The sequence below is a fragment of the Rhinopithecus roxellana genome, chromosome 4, assembly GCF_007565055.1.
Source record: "Rhinopithecus roxellana isolate Shanxi Qingling chromosome 4, ASM756505v1, whole genome shotgun sequence".
Taxonomy (NCBI): Eukaryota; Metazoa; Chordata; class Mammalia; order Primates; family Cercopithecidae; genus Rhinopithecus; species Rhinopithecus roxellana.
Window position 1 is genome coordinate 170664678 of NC_044552.1, and position 16115 is coordinate 170680792.

Consider the following 16115-nt stretch of genomic DNA (forward strand, 5'->3'; position numbering starts at 1 on the left):
AGTCTTTCTATAGAGTGTTACATCTCTATATCGATTATAATTTGCAAGATGGATTTGGGGATACTGGAAAAATAAGCCAATATTTGTAATAACACCCTGAAAACTGAAGAACAATTGGGAGTTAGTGCATCAAGGTTCTAGGCCTGGTTTTGAAGTAGTCAGTTACTTTGGGCAAATTTTCAAGTTTCTCTAAGGATTAGTTTCATTTTCTGTATGTGCCACTTGGCTTATATGGTCATTGAGTTTTCTATCAGCAATATTTGTTGTCTCCTTTGCTTTTTTCTCCAGAAAAATTACTCAAGGGTGCAAGTTAAATCTCTAAAATACACAGTATCTCAATACCAGTTTCTAAAATATTTCTGCAAGAAGTTGAGAAGTTTTGAAAAGATATTCCAGAATGAGCCATCATATACAGGTGCTTTTGCTAGGGTTCATTAAAGAAAAGAAAAACTTGCCCCATTTGAATAATGATTTATCAGGCTTTAAGAAAACTAAATATAAATAAAAAACCTTAGGAAAAATCAATTCTTATTTTCAGATCTTTATTTATTAAGAGGGGATGAAGAGTGGGTAAAAGCAGGGATGTAATGGGAGTAGTGTATACCAATTGTGCAAAATAACTAAAACAATTATGAAATGCTTACATATTCCTGACCAGTATAACTTGAATTATGAATGAACCATTAAAGACAAAGATTCTTAATCAACCTTTTATCTTTTCCTTTTAAAATGCAAGGCATCAAACTTGAAAGAGCTATAACTATTTTATTTGATGGTAACATACAAACAAATTACAGTGTAGATAATATTTTTAAAGTGCCATGATCATTGTAACTTTAATCAGATCAAACGTAATTATTATTAGCATCATTTACATTATAGCTGATTTGTCTAAATTCTAATTACAATAAAATATGTCGTGTTTTATCTCATTAAATAGTTTTTATATTGAGAGTGAAGGAAACAGTAAAACAGTCAGAGGAAAAATTAGTGCCATATCCAAAAGCATTACTTCAGAAATTTACTTTAATATCATGTTTATATTAAAATATTTCATTTGTCTCCATGATATTTCTATGAGATATTAGACTGTTTGTTGCTATGTCCCTATTTTACTCATGGAGAAACAAACATAGTATGTTTAGTAATTTTTCAGGTCATTCACTACGTCAGAATAACACTGGGAATATAACTTATTATATTTTTCTTATACAATCCAGCACCTAACACAGTGCCCTAAAAGAGTAAGTATTCAATAAACAGTCATTGAATGAAAGAATGGACAAACCATTCTGCTCTATGAAATCTAAAACATCCATCGCATTTGCTATTTCTTTACTCAGTAAATTGAGCAGGCTGGAGGAGCAGCTGAGCAATAAACTTTATCCACTCTCCTACCCACAAGTTTAGATTGTCACCTGAAGGGGCTTTGCAAGATGGTACTGTCTGGTCTTTCCTGAAATTATGCACTTCCAGGATGTCCCACATTCCCCATAGAGTCACTAATCTGGTTCATGTAACACTGGCTTTCGTGGCGTGAATGAGGTCCACCAGCTTCTGGTGGAGGCCAAATATCCATTATTAGTAATGAACGTATTACTGACACCTAGCCTAATGATTTTTAGTAAAACTGTTTTATATCTTGGTCCTAAAGAACCATAGTTAGTGGCAATCCTTGAAAATAAATCACTCGGCTAGTATTGGCTCTGGCTATCTCAGGCCTTGATGATGATAATTACAACGCTAGAAAGGATAACTCAATTTATTTCCTGAGTTAATTTGTCTTAAGTTCAGTCGCAACTGTAAACATGATAAAAGTCACAGAGACATGACTTTTAGAGTTGATAAAAACAATGTGGTAAAGAACACGAGTATTTATATTACTAGGAATATGACCAAAACGTAACAGTCATTCCCAGTGAAGCACTGTTGTGTAGATTAAAAAATGTTATCCATGTCATTGGCACTGATGACCAGTTACCTAAAATACAAGTAAGACATCTCATGAAGATATTTAAGGCTAAAATGAATTCCTTAAACTTTGATGGCATTCATATTTTGCCATTATGAAAAAGAAAACATTTTATTTCACAGAAAGAATATATTAAAGTGAAATGAAAATATTTTTACATCTGTCACCCAAATTTAGTGATTGATCTAAAATTTCACACAGGTGACATTTTTATTAGGACACAGTCTGAAGAAATTTCAGAATTCTACATCTCATTTGCTAATATTTTAAACAAATGATTCATCACACCTGCCTAACTGAGTGGTGTATTGCCACTGGACTGAATGTCCTAATTATCATTCAAGACATATCTTAAAGATTTATCAAGCATTTATTCTCCATCTTACCATGTCTAAAGCTCAGAGATATTTTGAGCTCTAAAAGAGTATCACAGGAAATTTATAGCAGTTTGTAGTACAACTGTTACCCATTCTTAGAGCAAAGCCACAACTAAAATAGAAATAGACATAAATAAAATAAAATCATTAAGCATCAACTTATTGGGTAAATTAAGTTTAGATACCCATATGATGCAAAAAAGTCACTTTTATATAAGCTTCCCCATCTTTTAAACTTAGAACACATTCTATGTTGTCATTAAAAAAAAATAGCTAACTGAAGCCAGGAATTCCATTTTGTAATTGTGTCAATTATTTTAAAGACACTATTATTAAGTAAACTTTAAATTAGTTTGTGTACAACCTTATAGTGATTGGAAATAAGATAAATACAGGCACCACAGCAAACACACATAACAGATTCTTGAAACTTAGACCCTTAAACATGCCTGCTCATCACTCAATCCATTTGGCCACCTTTTCTGCCCACACCAGGCCAAAGAGCAAAACGTTTTCACAGAAATTCTCTGGGTTGCATAATCTTAATTGCCGGAACCATTGTGGACAAAATATCTCATTTTTAAAATCTTAAAGCACTTGTAAGGGTCATACATGTGTGTTTACTGTCCTTGTTGCTTCTGTCCTGGAGAATTTGCTTGGCCAGAGCTCTCTCCAGGGCGGGGTGCAGGAGTGAAAGGAAACTGAAATCCATAGCCATTGTATCCATCCAAGTAGACACACTGGAAGAAACTGATGGGACCTAAGGAAGAGAGTATGACAATTCGTTAAAACATTCAGAACATGAGCTTTTGAAAAAGCACAGTGAGGCAGTACAGTGCGGCAGATAAGGTCACAGATTTTGCCATCAGCCTCTGTAGCTGTTGGCAAGCTACTAAACCTCATTGTGTCTTGGAGTCTTCATGTATAAAATCAAAACAACGAAAACCTCACAGAAATATTATGACAGTTAAACGAGTTACATCTGCTCTTAAAATTCTTCCTGGTACATAATAAGCCTTTAATAAGTGATAATAAAAATGATTTGGCAGAGAAACTCAAAGTTCTGATCATATAGACATCTGTTGATGTACATAGCAGTCATAGAGACATAGTCACAGGTTTCAAAACACGAGCTTATCAATATGCAAAGCAACAGACTGTGTGTGTGTGTGTGTGTGCGCGCGCGTGCGTGCGCACGCATGTTTTATAACATCACAGAGAGGTGGTTGCCAACATCTAAAAGTTTTGTTTGCCCTTACTTTAGAGGCAAGAGCTTTCCTAAGGTGGTTTGATTGCTCTTTAAGCAACCAAGGTAGCAGCCAGGTAGCAGCTCTGAGTAGAAAGCAAAACAGGAAAGTTAAGGGAATGTGGTGCAAGTAAGGACTCTGGACTCAGTAAGTCGGTGCTCTCAGGTAGCAGCTTTGGTAAAAGATGGCAAGTTTAGCATCTCCTCACAATTTTGGGTGCCAGACTTCCAGTGTTTTCTCTCCTATCCATTGGCATTCTGTCACCCAGCCATAGACTTTTGCAGAAGGCCAGGAAAGAAAAATGATAATTAAAGCTAGTGGTGTGTGGGAGATAAGGAAGATGGCCCAATCTATATGAGACTAGGGGTTTATGAAGTAGAATAAAGCAAAGGATAGGAAAAAGGAAGCTGGAGATGCAACCAGGCAGTATTCCGATTCCATTTCCATGGGTCACTGGGGTTTGAGGGATGACAATAGTTTGAAGAATCTTGAATTTAGTTTTCTTTTCCAATGGATCTCATCTGGAATGATTTCTCTTTTCTTCTATCTTCAAACCAAAGCAATAATACAACTCTCCTCTCTTCAAGTTTGTGGCGGTTATGGGGGCTTGGGAGTTAGGCAGGCTACAAGAGTGACAGTAGTAAAGCCGGCCCTGCACGAGGAGGAATAGCAACCCAGTGCTAAAAGTAGAAGGGCCCATCGATGACAGGCTGCCTTCCAGCTGCTTATCAGAAGTGGACACTGTTCTGACACATTTATTTCACTGATGTTGAATAAGCTGATAAAATATTATTATGACTGCAAATATCAGAGCTTACATTTAAAGGTTCAAGAATATCAGGCCATAGAACTGCCTTACTGTAAGATGAAGATAGCAAATATCATTTTGATGCAATAGATCCCCCAAATGAAGTTAGAATATTTGACACCATTTTACTAAAAGTACTTGTGTTTTGTTTTTAATTAAAATTTTTACTTCGAAATAATTGTAGATTCACATGTAATTGTAAGAGTTAATACAGAAAGATCCCACATGCCTTCACCTAGTTTCCCTCAGTGGTGACATATTGTAAAACCATAGAACAACATTCCAACCAGGAAACTGGCATTGACACAATTCATCTGTCTCATTGAATTATATTCTAATAGTTATTTATAAATATGAGATTTCAAATGTTTATGTGACATAGCCACAAATTATTACCGGTAGGTTAATAATTGGGAAAGTGTTGCTATATAAAGTGAAAATATGTCCAGATTGACCTATAATTCTTTTTCTTATGGATTTTGTAATATTACTCAAAAGTTTCATAAGACTCTGCTTATTTCCCTATATTTCTCACAACCTTATTATATGAAGGATTATAATAAGTCTCTTATCTACTGCATTAGTTCCAGTATCCAAAGAAGTACTTGGAACAGAGTAGGCATTCAGTATCTGTCTAATGAATCACCTATTAGTACCGAGCAGGAGGCACTTGCTATTGTAAGGTGCATTTTAGTAATTTCCTGCACAAATACATCCAAGAAGCACTGGAGAATCAAGAAACATCATTGCTTCAGACAAATATCTAGCTCTTTACTTTAAAAGCATTCTGTGAAAGAAACTTCAGTTATACCTATTTCAAAATTGCTTCCTTTACACTGTTCTGCAATGACGTTAATGCGTATGTAGATTCAAAATTTATTGCTTTACCATATGAACAAAAATGTCTAATTTGGAAGAACCGAAATAATGAGAAACTTGGGCATTGAATTTTGTAACTGCATATGAAGATTGATTAGATTCCAAAAGAAATGATCCCAAAGATTGAATATTTAGAATCTACTATATATCTAGAAAAATCAAAAAGAATCTTGAATCTTAGAAGTGAGTTTCCAAGCAATTGAATTGCTAAAACCTATTTCTTCATTTTTTTCTACCTGATATAAAAAATTTGGCTTATTACTTCAGCTGTCCTATTATAAAGCAGATGGTAACACACATTTAAGCATAGATTCAGCCATAGTACTAAGGATCAAAAATATGAAGAAGGATTTGCGATAAATGCCACTTCAATCATTACTTGTAACTCTTCCAACTATGTGCCTCTTGCCTAACACAAAAGTGATACGCTTCTCTTTAAAATATAAATGACCTACTTTAATGTTATTCTTCATGTCTATGCTAAAAATTTTCTTCTTCGAATACTGGTCTTAAGAGAGTCTAACATTTTTACACAGATGTAGCATCTTTAATACAGAATGATTTATTACTTTTAATCTCATTATAAGCTTACTTTTCTGCTTCTTTGTTGAAGACACATCTTCAGTTTCTTCTACTGGATAAAAAAAATCAAAGAAAATAACTTGTACATTTACAGCTTTTATATAAATATGTATGGGACTGAGAATGTCTAAACAGGAGCACACTGTGAAAGAAACAGGAGTTACTCTTTTTATAGTATACCCCAGATTTGTACACAGATTCTATTAATATTTTCAGTATAAAATTTGATAGACAAGAGCCAGAGATAGAAAGGGAGCCCATGAAAAAAATGGCATGCTACAAACAATTGTTTAAATAAGAAAACTGGCCCTGATGTGTCACATATTCATTAATGAGGATAGTTGACATGCATCCCTTTCCTGAGAAGAGATCTTTGATGCTCAGAGTTACAATTTGGTAAGGGTAAAATCTAGCTAAAGATGACCATTTTAGTCAAAATAATTCCAAATTTGGAGGGACATATGTTTTTCATGATCATCCTTGCCATGAAAGTAAAGCAGCAGCCCAGTATCCTGCATTCTTCCTTTTTTACATCTGATTCACTGACTACTTATTTTTGCTGTAGCAATATACATCACAAGTTTATGTAGCGTTGGATAACTTGGAACTACTCTTTTGAATTCCTTTCCTCTAATTAGAAGTTCTTAACTGGTATCCATGAATGGGGTTTTGGGGATTTTTCTGTAAAACACTGAAATAATAAGAAGTTGTGAGAGAGAGAGAGAGAGCGTGTGTGTGTGTGTTTGTGTGTATATGTATGTTAGTGTGTGTGTTTCATAGAAAGTTAGGTTTATAGATCTTATCAATTTTTCAGTTGGTTCTAGAGCTGTTCCCCTCAGAGTGTGATCTATGTACCAGTAATTTCAGCATCACTTGATTCATTTACATAAATGCAGATTTTTAGGTTTTAACTCAGACATTTAATTCTAAGGAGACCTACAGTTGATATGTACAAACATTAAAGTTTTAGAAGCACTGGTCTATGAGTAAAAAACCTATTAGGGTGGCTATTCTTAATTCAATTTTTATATATATATATATAATATAAAGACATGTATATATAATACACATATATATCTTTTCTCAAAGCACTATTTTCCACATTGTAGTTAATTTTGGGCAATGGCAAAGAATGTATACTTTGTTGGCTAGAACAATGCTTAGGCAAATTCTTATTGCCCACAGACAAATTTAGAAGTGGAAGAGAAAATATTTATTTTTTATATGCAAACTATGTACCTGACAAAGGTCTAATACCCAGGATCTATAAAGCACTTAAACAAATTTGCAAGAAAAAAGCAAACCACCTCGTTACAAAGTGGTCAAAGGACACGAACAGATACTTTTCAAATGAAGACATACATTCAATCAACAAATGTATGAAAAAAAGCTCAACATCACTACTCATTAGAGAAATGCAAACCAAAACCACAATAAGATAACATCTCACACCAGTAAGCATGACTATGATGAAAAAGTCAAAAAATGACATATGTTGGTGAGCTTGCAGAGAGAAGGGAACACTTACAGACTGTTGGTGGGTGTGTGTATTAGTTCAACTATTGTGGATAGCTGAATATCCACATTAATGACAGTGTGGTGATTCCTCAAAGAGCTAAATACAGAACTATCATTCAAATCAGCAATTCCATTGCTGGGTAGATACACAGAAGAATATAAATCATTCTATCATAAAGACACATGCGTATATACATTCATTGTGGCACTATTCACAATAGCAAAGACATGGAATCAATCTAAATGCCAATCCATGGTAGACTGGATAAAGAAAATGTGGTACATATATACCATGGAATACTGTGCTACCATAAAAAAGAACAAGATCGTGTCCTTTGTAGGAACATGGATAGAGCTGGAGGTCATTATCCTTAGCAAACTAATGCAGGAACAGAAATCCATATATTGCATGTTCTCACTTATAAGTGGGGGCTAAATAATGAGAAAACATGAACACAAAGAGTGGAGCAACAGACACTGAGGCCTATGCCAGGTTTGAGAGTGGAAGGAGAAAGAGGATCAGAAAACATAACTAATGGAGAGTAGGATTGATCTGTACAACAAATCCCCATGACATGAGTTTACCTATATAACAAGCCTACACATGTACCCCTAAACCTAAAATAAAAGTTCTTTCTTTTTAAGATAATACCTTTTTTTATACCAGACCATAACGAAGAAATCAAGAACCTTTCAGAACAAAAATCAAGTTAGCTGAAGCCCTCACTCTACAGATGGAGAAACTTTGTCCTGGAAAAACTTTGTGAAGGTCATATATCTGGAGATTGCAGGTTTTCCTGACTGCCTGTCCTCTGGCTTGGGCTGGAAGAGTGCAGGGGTTGAGTCTTACCTTCCATTTCTCCCTCCCTCCCTCCCTTCTTCCTTCCCTCCCTCCCTCCCTCCCTGCCTCCCTCCCTGCCTCCCTTCCTTCCTTCCTTCCTTCCTTCCTTCCTTCCCTCCCTCCCTCCCTCCCACCCTCCTTCCCTCCCTCCCTCCCTCCCTCCCTCCCTCCCTCCCTCCCTCCCTCCCTCCCTCCCTCCCTCCTTCCTTCCTTCCTTCCTTCCTTCCTTCCTTCCTTCCTTCCTTCCTTTCTTCCTGATGGTGATGCTAATATAGGTGACTCGTCTCAAGTCTTCTTGATAAAATCATGGCATTCTTGTAATTCTTGATGGAATAGTGATTTTGAAGTATTATTCCTGTAGTTTGGCCAATAAATGCATCTGATAATTGAAAATAAATCAATACCCAACTAGAGTCTTTAATATGTGAAAAGATGTATATATTCCAAATAAAGTTAAAAAGCTGTTTGTTTTAAAAATAAGCCTACCATGTAAACGTTGCCTAGAAAAGCTGAGGACTAGATCAAGAATAGCTAGGAAAAAAAATAAAGACAGATAAAAACCTTATAGATTTGAGAGAAAACTTGTAAATGATCCAAAGACAGCAAACTCACCTTTAGCTTTCTTTGAAGCTGTTACATCTTCAACATCTTCCAGAGTACAGAAAAAAGACACATAGAATCACAGTCAATTTTTCAGTTTTCTCAAGGAGGAAGTATTGTATTTAAAAGTTTTTAAGAGACATAAGATCCCTGAATCTACAAACTCAGCACCTACAGTCTCCATAAATAACAGCTTTATGACCAAAAAGGCACTTCTCTGACATGGGGAGAGGATGTGGAGAAAATGATGAGTGCTGCACTGTCATAATCAGGCTGGCAAAGGTTACTTAGGGAAAAGGCCTGCGGTGACCTCCAACACCCACCCTCAGGTTTCCCTCCTCCTCTGACTCCTAAAGCTCCTTTTAAAAATCATAATCACTTATAGAATTTAGGAAAGTTAAGGTAAATGGATTCACACATACAGGCTAAAGAGATCGGTGTCTACCCACACAATTTATTAGCAGATGGATTAGATTTGAGCCTTTTCGACAATTCTAAAAAGCCCAGAAACAAACCCATGCATATGCATGGGTCAACTAATCTTTGAAAAATGTACCAAGAATAAACAATGGGGGAAAGATAGTCTCTTCAGTATATGCTGTTGGGAAAATCGGATATCTATATGCAAAACAATGAAAGTGGACCTTTATCTTTCACCACCCCAATTTAATTCAAAATGGATTTAAAGACTTAAATGTAAAACCTGAAACACTTTTATCAATAAAAAATGAACATTTAAAAAAAAATAAAATAAAATAAAAGTAAACGTAGGGGAAGAGCTTCTTAACATTGGTCTTGGCAATGATTTTATGAATCTGACACTAAAAGTATAGGCAACAAAAGCAAAAATAAACAATTGGAACTACATCACACTAAAATGTTTATGTACAGCAAAAGAAAAAATGAACTAAATGAAAAGGCAAATTATGAAATGGGAGAAAATATTTGCAAGCTATTTATCCAAAGGAGGTTAATACCTAAAATATACAAGACATTGATACAACTCAATAGCAAAAAAACAAATAAATGGGCAAAGGACCTGAACAGACACTTTTCTAAAGAGATATACAAATGACCAACAGGCATGTGAAAAGATGCCCTATGTTATTAATTATCATGAAATGAAATAAAACCACAATGAGATATCACCTCATATCTGTTAGAATAGTGATTATCAAAAAGTCAAATGAGATGTGTTGGTGAGGATTTAAGAGAAAAGGGTACACTGTTGATGGGAATGTAAATTAGTATTGCCATTATGGAAAGTAGTATGGAGGTTCCTCAAAAATTTGTTTGTTTATTTATTTATTTATTTCACCACTAGACAATAGTCATCCTAACATATTTAAGAGGCAGCTATCATATGATCCAGCAACTTCACCTCTGGGTATATATCCAAATATATATCAAGTATATTGTATGCTTGAAACTTTCTAAGAGAGTAGATCTTAAATGTTCTCACCACACACACACACACACACAAACACACACATACACACTCACACAGAATGGTGGTAACTATGTGAGGTGATGGCCATGGTAATTAGCTTGATGTTGGTAATTATTTCATAATGTATTTGTATATCAAAATATCATACTGTATATCAAATATATATATAATTTTTATTTGTCACTTATACCTCAATAAATTAGTGGGGAAAGGAAGATACTACATTTGAACTAAAGCTCACATACATATACAATGACTCTTAAGTTATATTGTGTAAATCACTTGGTCTTTTCTGCATTCAACTTACAAGCACATATTGGAATAATGTGGAAGTAGTTTTAAGTCTGAGGTAATTCTAATGCAATATAATGGAATGATGCTTTAATTTTTAACATTTGAAATTATCTGAAAGAAGGTCAGTTTTGTATTATTAATTTAGATTTTGCATACCAACTATTCACTAATAAATGAAAAAGGGGTAAGATAGGGTCAGCATGCAAATTTCCTCTCATAGGAAGGCAATATGACCTTTATAGAAAAATGCTATTATGTAGAAGAACATAACAGAAAAAGAAAGAAAATTACTAGAATATTTTTAATATATATTATTAAAGTTTAGATCTGATCAGTTTTAAATAATATTTAAACATATGTTTAATTAGATTAAATACTGGATAAAATGACCATGGTCTTGAACTGCTTAACCAACAGCTATAAATAATGGAACAGCACAAACTGTTATATGATGTTGTGAAATAACTTAATATGTATATTTTAAAAATGATTTCAGTTCCTAAACAAATCAAATAATATCTTAATTGTGTAATAAGGTCTTACTAATTTCTATGAAAGATCTGTACAAAAATAAAATGTGGCAAAATCCGTGTCCACAAGGAACATATATTTTATTTTTGTAGATTATAGTACACTTGAAACTTATTCTTTGGGTCCATTTATTACCACTAGAAAAATAAATACAAGTGGAAGGAATGAAGACCTCCGTGTCTTCAAATTCTGTAATGTGATCCAGCATCAACTGGCTATAAGTGATAAAATCTGGCAAGAGCTGAGTCACATGTCAATTGCTCAGAAGACAGAAGCACAAGAAAGTCGGCGGCAAGTCTAGGACAGCTGCTATAGAGATGCAATTTCTGTGGAAGTGACTTAGCAGCAAAAGTTTACTGAACTAGGAATAAAACTCAAGAAAGGAATAAGGCACTTACTGTCCACGTATTCTTACAACTTGTACGTTGAGTGAGTGGTAGTTTTGACAAGACAAATATTTGACTCTGAAAAGGTAGAATCATGGCAGTGAAAGGAATGTCAAATGTGCCAATGAAATTTTAAAGAGTGACCTGCTTTTGTGGGACAGACAGTCAAGAAAATGTTTAATGAAGGAAATAAAATTTGAAATGGGACTTGTAATATTTTGGAGAAGGAGATGCCAAAATTAAAGTGAGGGCAACAATAAGAAAAAAGGCTACAGGCAGCAAAGGACAGAGATATTCAGGGAGTAAAGGGAATGTTCTCGAAAAGTTGGATAAGATTATCATATGGAACATCTTATACAACAGGTTAAGTACCCTCAACTGAAGTTCACAGCTAATCCAAGTTACTCAAGAGATCAATAATGTTTTAGAGATGTAACTGGTAGAAATAAATAAAACTAGAGCATGAGAAAGTGAATGCAGAGAATGCAATTTGGAAAGTGTTCTAATAGCACAGAAACAATACATTCTCCAAGTAAGAGTCACTGATGGAATTAAATACAAAAAAGACTTTGCCAAAAGAATGAAATAGAATTAAATACAAGTAAGCACAAGAGATTAGTACTATAAGGAATATTAGGATATGTTATCTGAGTTTGGAGAAAGACAGTGGTGCCACTCCCAACTACAACGAAATCCCTAGGGGACATTGATATTTGCTGGGTATAATGAAAAGTTCAATTTTCTATGGGTTGAACCATGGTGCTAGGCCAGTCACGAAGTTGCAAATGCTTAGTAGGAAACAAGACAGAGTTGGCAAGATGTCTGAAAAGGTTAGAAGTGATATGCATCAAGTTAACAGGTAAAACTGGGTAAACTGTGACATCATCACTTGTAATTATGGCAAAATAGTCAATATTTCTTAAGACTTTCTACGTGCTGGGCCCTATTAAGTTATTTCATATGTGTTAACACGTTTGATCCTGACAACAACCATATGAGGCAAGGACTTTTTTCTTTTTTTTTTTTTGAGATAGGATCTCACTCTGTCACCCAGGGTGGAGTGCAATGGTACAATCTTGGCTCACTGCAACCTCCGAGGTGAGGACTCTTATATTGAATCTACTGTACAAATGGAGAAGAGAGGGGTTAAATGCTGCCCAAGGTCACAAACTCATGAGTGGCAGAGCCAGAACAAGAATATAATCCAAATCTGCCTACATCAGGGCCTCTTGAAAGAGGATTGAAATTTATCCCACAAATACTATACCTGCTATGTGCCAGCCACTGTTCTAAGCACTTTATAAATGTTAACACTTTTCATCTCCTCAGAGAATCTGTGAGGAATATACTCTTATTGTTCCTATTTTATAGGTGGTACAATTAAAAATCAGAGAGATTCAATGTCTCAGAGCTATAAGAAGTGAAGGAACTGGTTTTTAAGACTATGGCATTCTGGTTCCAGAGATGGTGCTGCTAATCACTAAGCCATTCTGCCTGTATTAGTCTGTTTTCATACACCATAAAGATGGGCAATTTATCAAGGAAAGAGATTTAACTGACTCACATTTCAGCCTGGCTGAAGAGGCCTCAGGAAACTTACAACCACGGCAGAAATGGAAGTCAACATGTCCTTCTTCACATGGTGACAGGGAGAAGAAGAATGAGAACTGAGCAAAGGGGATAACCCCTTATAAAGCCCTCAGATCTCCTGAGAACGTACTCACTATCATGAGAATAGCATGGAGGGACTGCCCCTTTGATTCAATTACCTCCCACCAGGTCCCTTCCACAACACGTGGGGATATGGAGATATAATTCAAGATGAGATCTGGGTGGGGACACAGCCAAACCATATCACTGCCTCTGGAGGATGACATTCTAAATCCACTTCTCTCTGATTCTAGTACCCGTGCATTACGTTGCCTAATACACCTGCTGGCAGACTCTGACAGAGTCAAGTCATGCATGAGCCACACACTTGTGCAGAACAGAAATGAAGGCAGAGGCATTCCACTAACCCCCTTAGAATGAGAAGGGGTGCTAAGTGTGTCCCTCTGCACTTCCAACAATCTATTCTCCCTCAGTGGCGATGAAAAGTTACTTAGTTTTCTTTGGTAAGCATAATATTTTATTTCTGCTTGCCTAAACATTATAAGTAGTGTAAGCTACTGTTATTTCTAACATTGAAGAATAAAAATGTACTATCTTGACTTTCAAATTGTAGATTTCATTCTTCACTTACATAGAAACAGATTCCAGAGGAATCAGAGATAGCAGTGAATCCATCCTCCCATCCAAGCAGTTGTCTGCACTCTAAAAGAGTCATGAAAAAATGGGCCATCTTGTCTGTATGGCTGTCATTTTAATCAGGGACTAGGTTTTGTATAACTCTTTAATACTTATTAAATTGGCCTACTGACACAGGGTTTCTTAAATAGCTATTAGTTTATTAAAAATTAGAATGATTACAATAGAAAGTCCTGGATTTTGTTTGAGCAAGCAGTCCTCGCATCTTTTGGTTTACTGAAGGAATTTCTCCTTTGTCCAAAATCCATGATTTGCCTCATCTCATATAACTGTCTGTTTCAACACTTAAGAAAAGTGTTATTCTGTGATCAAGTGAAATGCCTGAAAAAGTAAGAAATTACCTCTCTTTTATGCCTGAAAGTTTTTACTTATCTCCAATACTGCTCTGCAGCCATGGGTCAAAAAAGTTTCATAGCCAATGGGATTTTTAACAGGGTTCAGGTGTTAAGTCTTCATATCTTTGGAGTCAAGGGTGGCCTTGGTTCTATAAGGTTGAAGACAGAGATGATTTAAAGACTTAATCTGTTGATATTTAGGAGACTGTGTGTGTATGGACTCTAATAAATATGGACTCTAATTAAAATTGGCTGATAAAAATTCCAAGTATATGAGAAAATGTAGAGGCTAGCCTCAGTACCAAATGGTAGGTATGGTATATAATTACATGTATTTTTAATTACGTGGGCTTGATAGTGAATTTGCAAATTTTATACTAAAATGCAGATTTCTTACTCTCAGCAAGAAATCGTATCTTGGTTCTACGTTTTATTCTCTAGAGCAGTGGCTTTCACTTCTTTCTTCACAGAATTCCTTTATAATCTTAAAATATTAAGGACTCCAAAACATTTTTTATGAATTATATATATTGATAGTTGCCACAATAGAAATTAAAGCAGCCATTTTCTAAACACAACAATCTCAAACACATATTCTCTTAGAGCAATGATATACTCATAAGTTATTTAGGTTCTGAAGAAGGTACAGGAGCAGGCAAACATAAATAGCGACTTAGGTTCAATATGTAACATGTTTTGACTTCATGGAATGCTTGAAAGGATCTCAGGGACTTCAGTAATCTACAGCAATCCATCTGATTTTAGTCAGTTAGACATAAAACTTTGAATTCTACTTTGCCTAATCACTATCCTTTGTCCTTGACCCAAATTTGGTTTCAAGTCATGTAAGGTTTTAGAGAAACCTCTGAAAAAAGGCTCTTCTAAATAAATAACTAGCCAGCATACTACACATGGAAATAATTTAAAATAAACTTGTCAAAAGGAAGAAATGTTTATTAAAAAATAAGTTTGCTAGGCATTTAAACCAGTGTCATGTCAAACTATTTTTTAAAAAAGAGAAAAGTAAAGGTTACTTCTTGAGAAGAGAGATATGTTGTTTCTCTGGCACAGAAATACACATAAAATAATGCAAAATATAAGCAAGAGCACAAACAGGGCAAAATGGGACTCCTCAAAGTAAGAGTTATTACAGAGAAAAAGCCTGGTTGTATTTCCACCTTACTGTACATATTTTGTGGAAAATGAATATACAATGGCAATTGTCTGCTAATTAAATAATGCTAATTTTGCATTCGCAGAAACATTTTGAATTGAATTGAAATATACAATAACAATAAAAGTTGTGAGACTCGATGCAGTAGCTCACTCCTGTAATCTCAACACTTTATGAGGCTTAGGCAAGAGGATCACTGGAGCTGCAGAGTTTGAGGTTGCAAGTGAGTTATAATCTCTCCACTGCACTTTTGCCTAGGTGACAGAGCAAGACCCCATCTCAAAAAAAAAAAAAAAAAAAAAAAATTGGATGTTAGGGAAAGAGGGATAGGTATCAGTTATGAAAACCACCACTTCTAAATTTGGATAACTGGAATACAATCAGCACCCTTATATATTTGCAAAACATTTTACTAGACGCATATTCACAGCATTTTTCATAGATAGTTGGAATCTCAGTTTCTTCTTCATATAAAAGATTAATTCATAATGTATATTTTGTGATGTAGGCTGTGTGTTTATAATACAAAAAGTAGAATCTTAAGCAGATTTTTAAAAATTTCAGTCTAGCTTTACAGTCAAAGTGAATATTACCTTGAAGGTTTCCTATGATTTATTCATTTAAGATAAAGTTATTTTTCCAGCAACAACTATAAGAACTACAATGAGATATTTTTCTGTGCCAGATACTCTACTAGGTACAAGATTTTACATATGTGTTTTAACCAAAGTCTCATCAATACCTCTATGAATTATGGGGGAAAATATCTGATTTTACAAGAGAACTTTGAGACCCAAAGTTTTGAAAAGAACTT

At 34.9% G+C, this 16115-nt stretch overlaps 1 protein-coding gene across 1 annotated transcript in view; it reads right to left on the reverse strand.

Moving 5' to 3' along the window:
- Window positions 1-525: 525 nt before the first annotated feature.
- LOC104671782 (triadin) overlaps window positions 526-16115 on the reverse strand; it is a 62111-nt gene continuing 46521 nt past the window's right edge. Inside the window, exons 13-15 of the mRNA XM_030929026.1 lie at window positions 8837-8872; window positions 5876-5917; window positions 526-3109 (exon numbers count right to left, since the gene is read on the reverse strand). Of these exons, the coding sequence (XP_030784886.1) occupies window positions 2970-3109; window positions 5876-5917; window positions 8837-8872 (218 nt within the window). The 3' untranslated portion in view covers window positions 526-2969. The remainder of the gene's footprint in view (window positions 3110-5875; window positions 5918-8836; window positions 8873-16115) is intronic.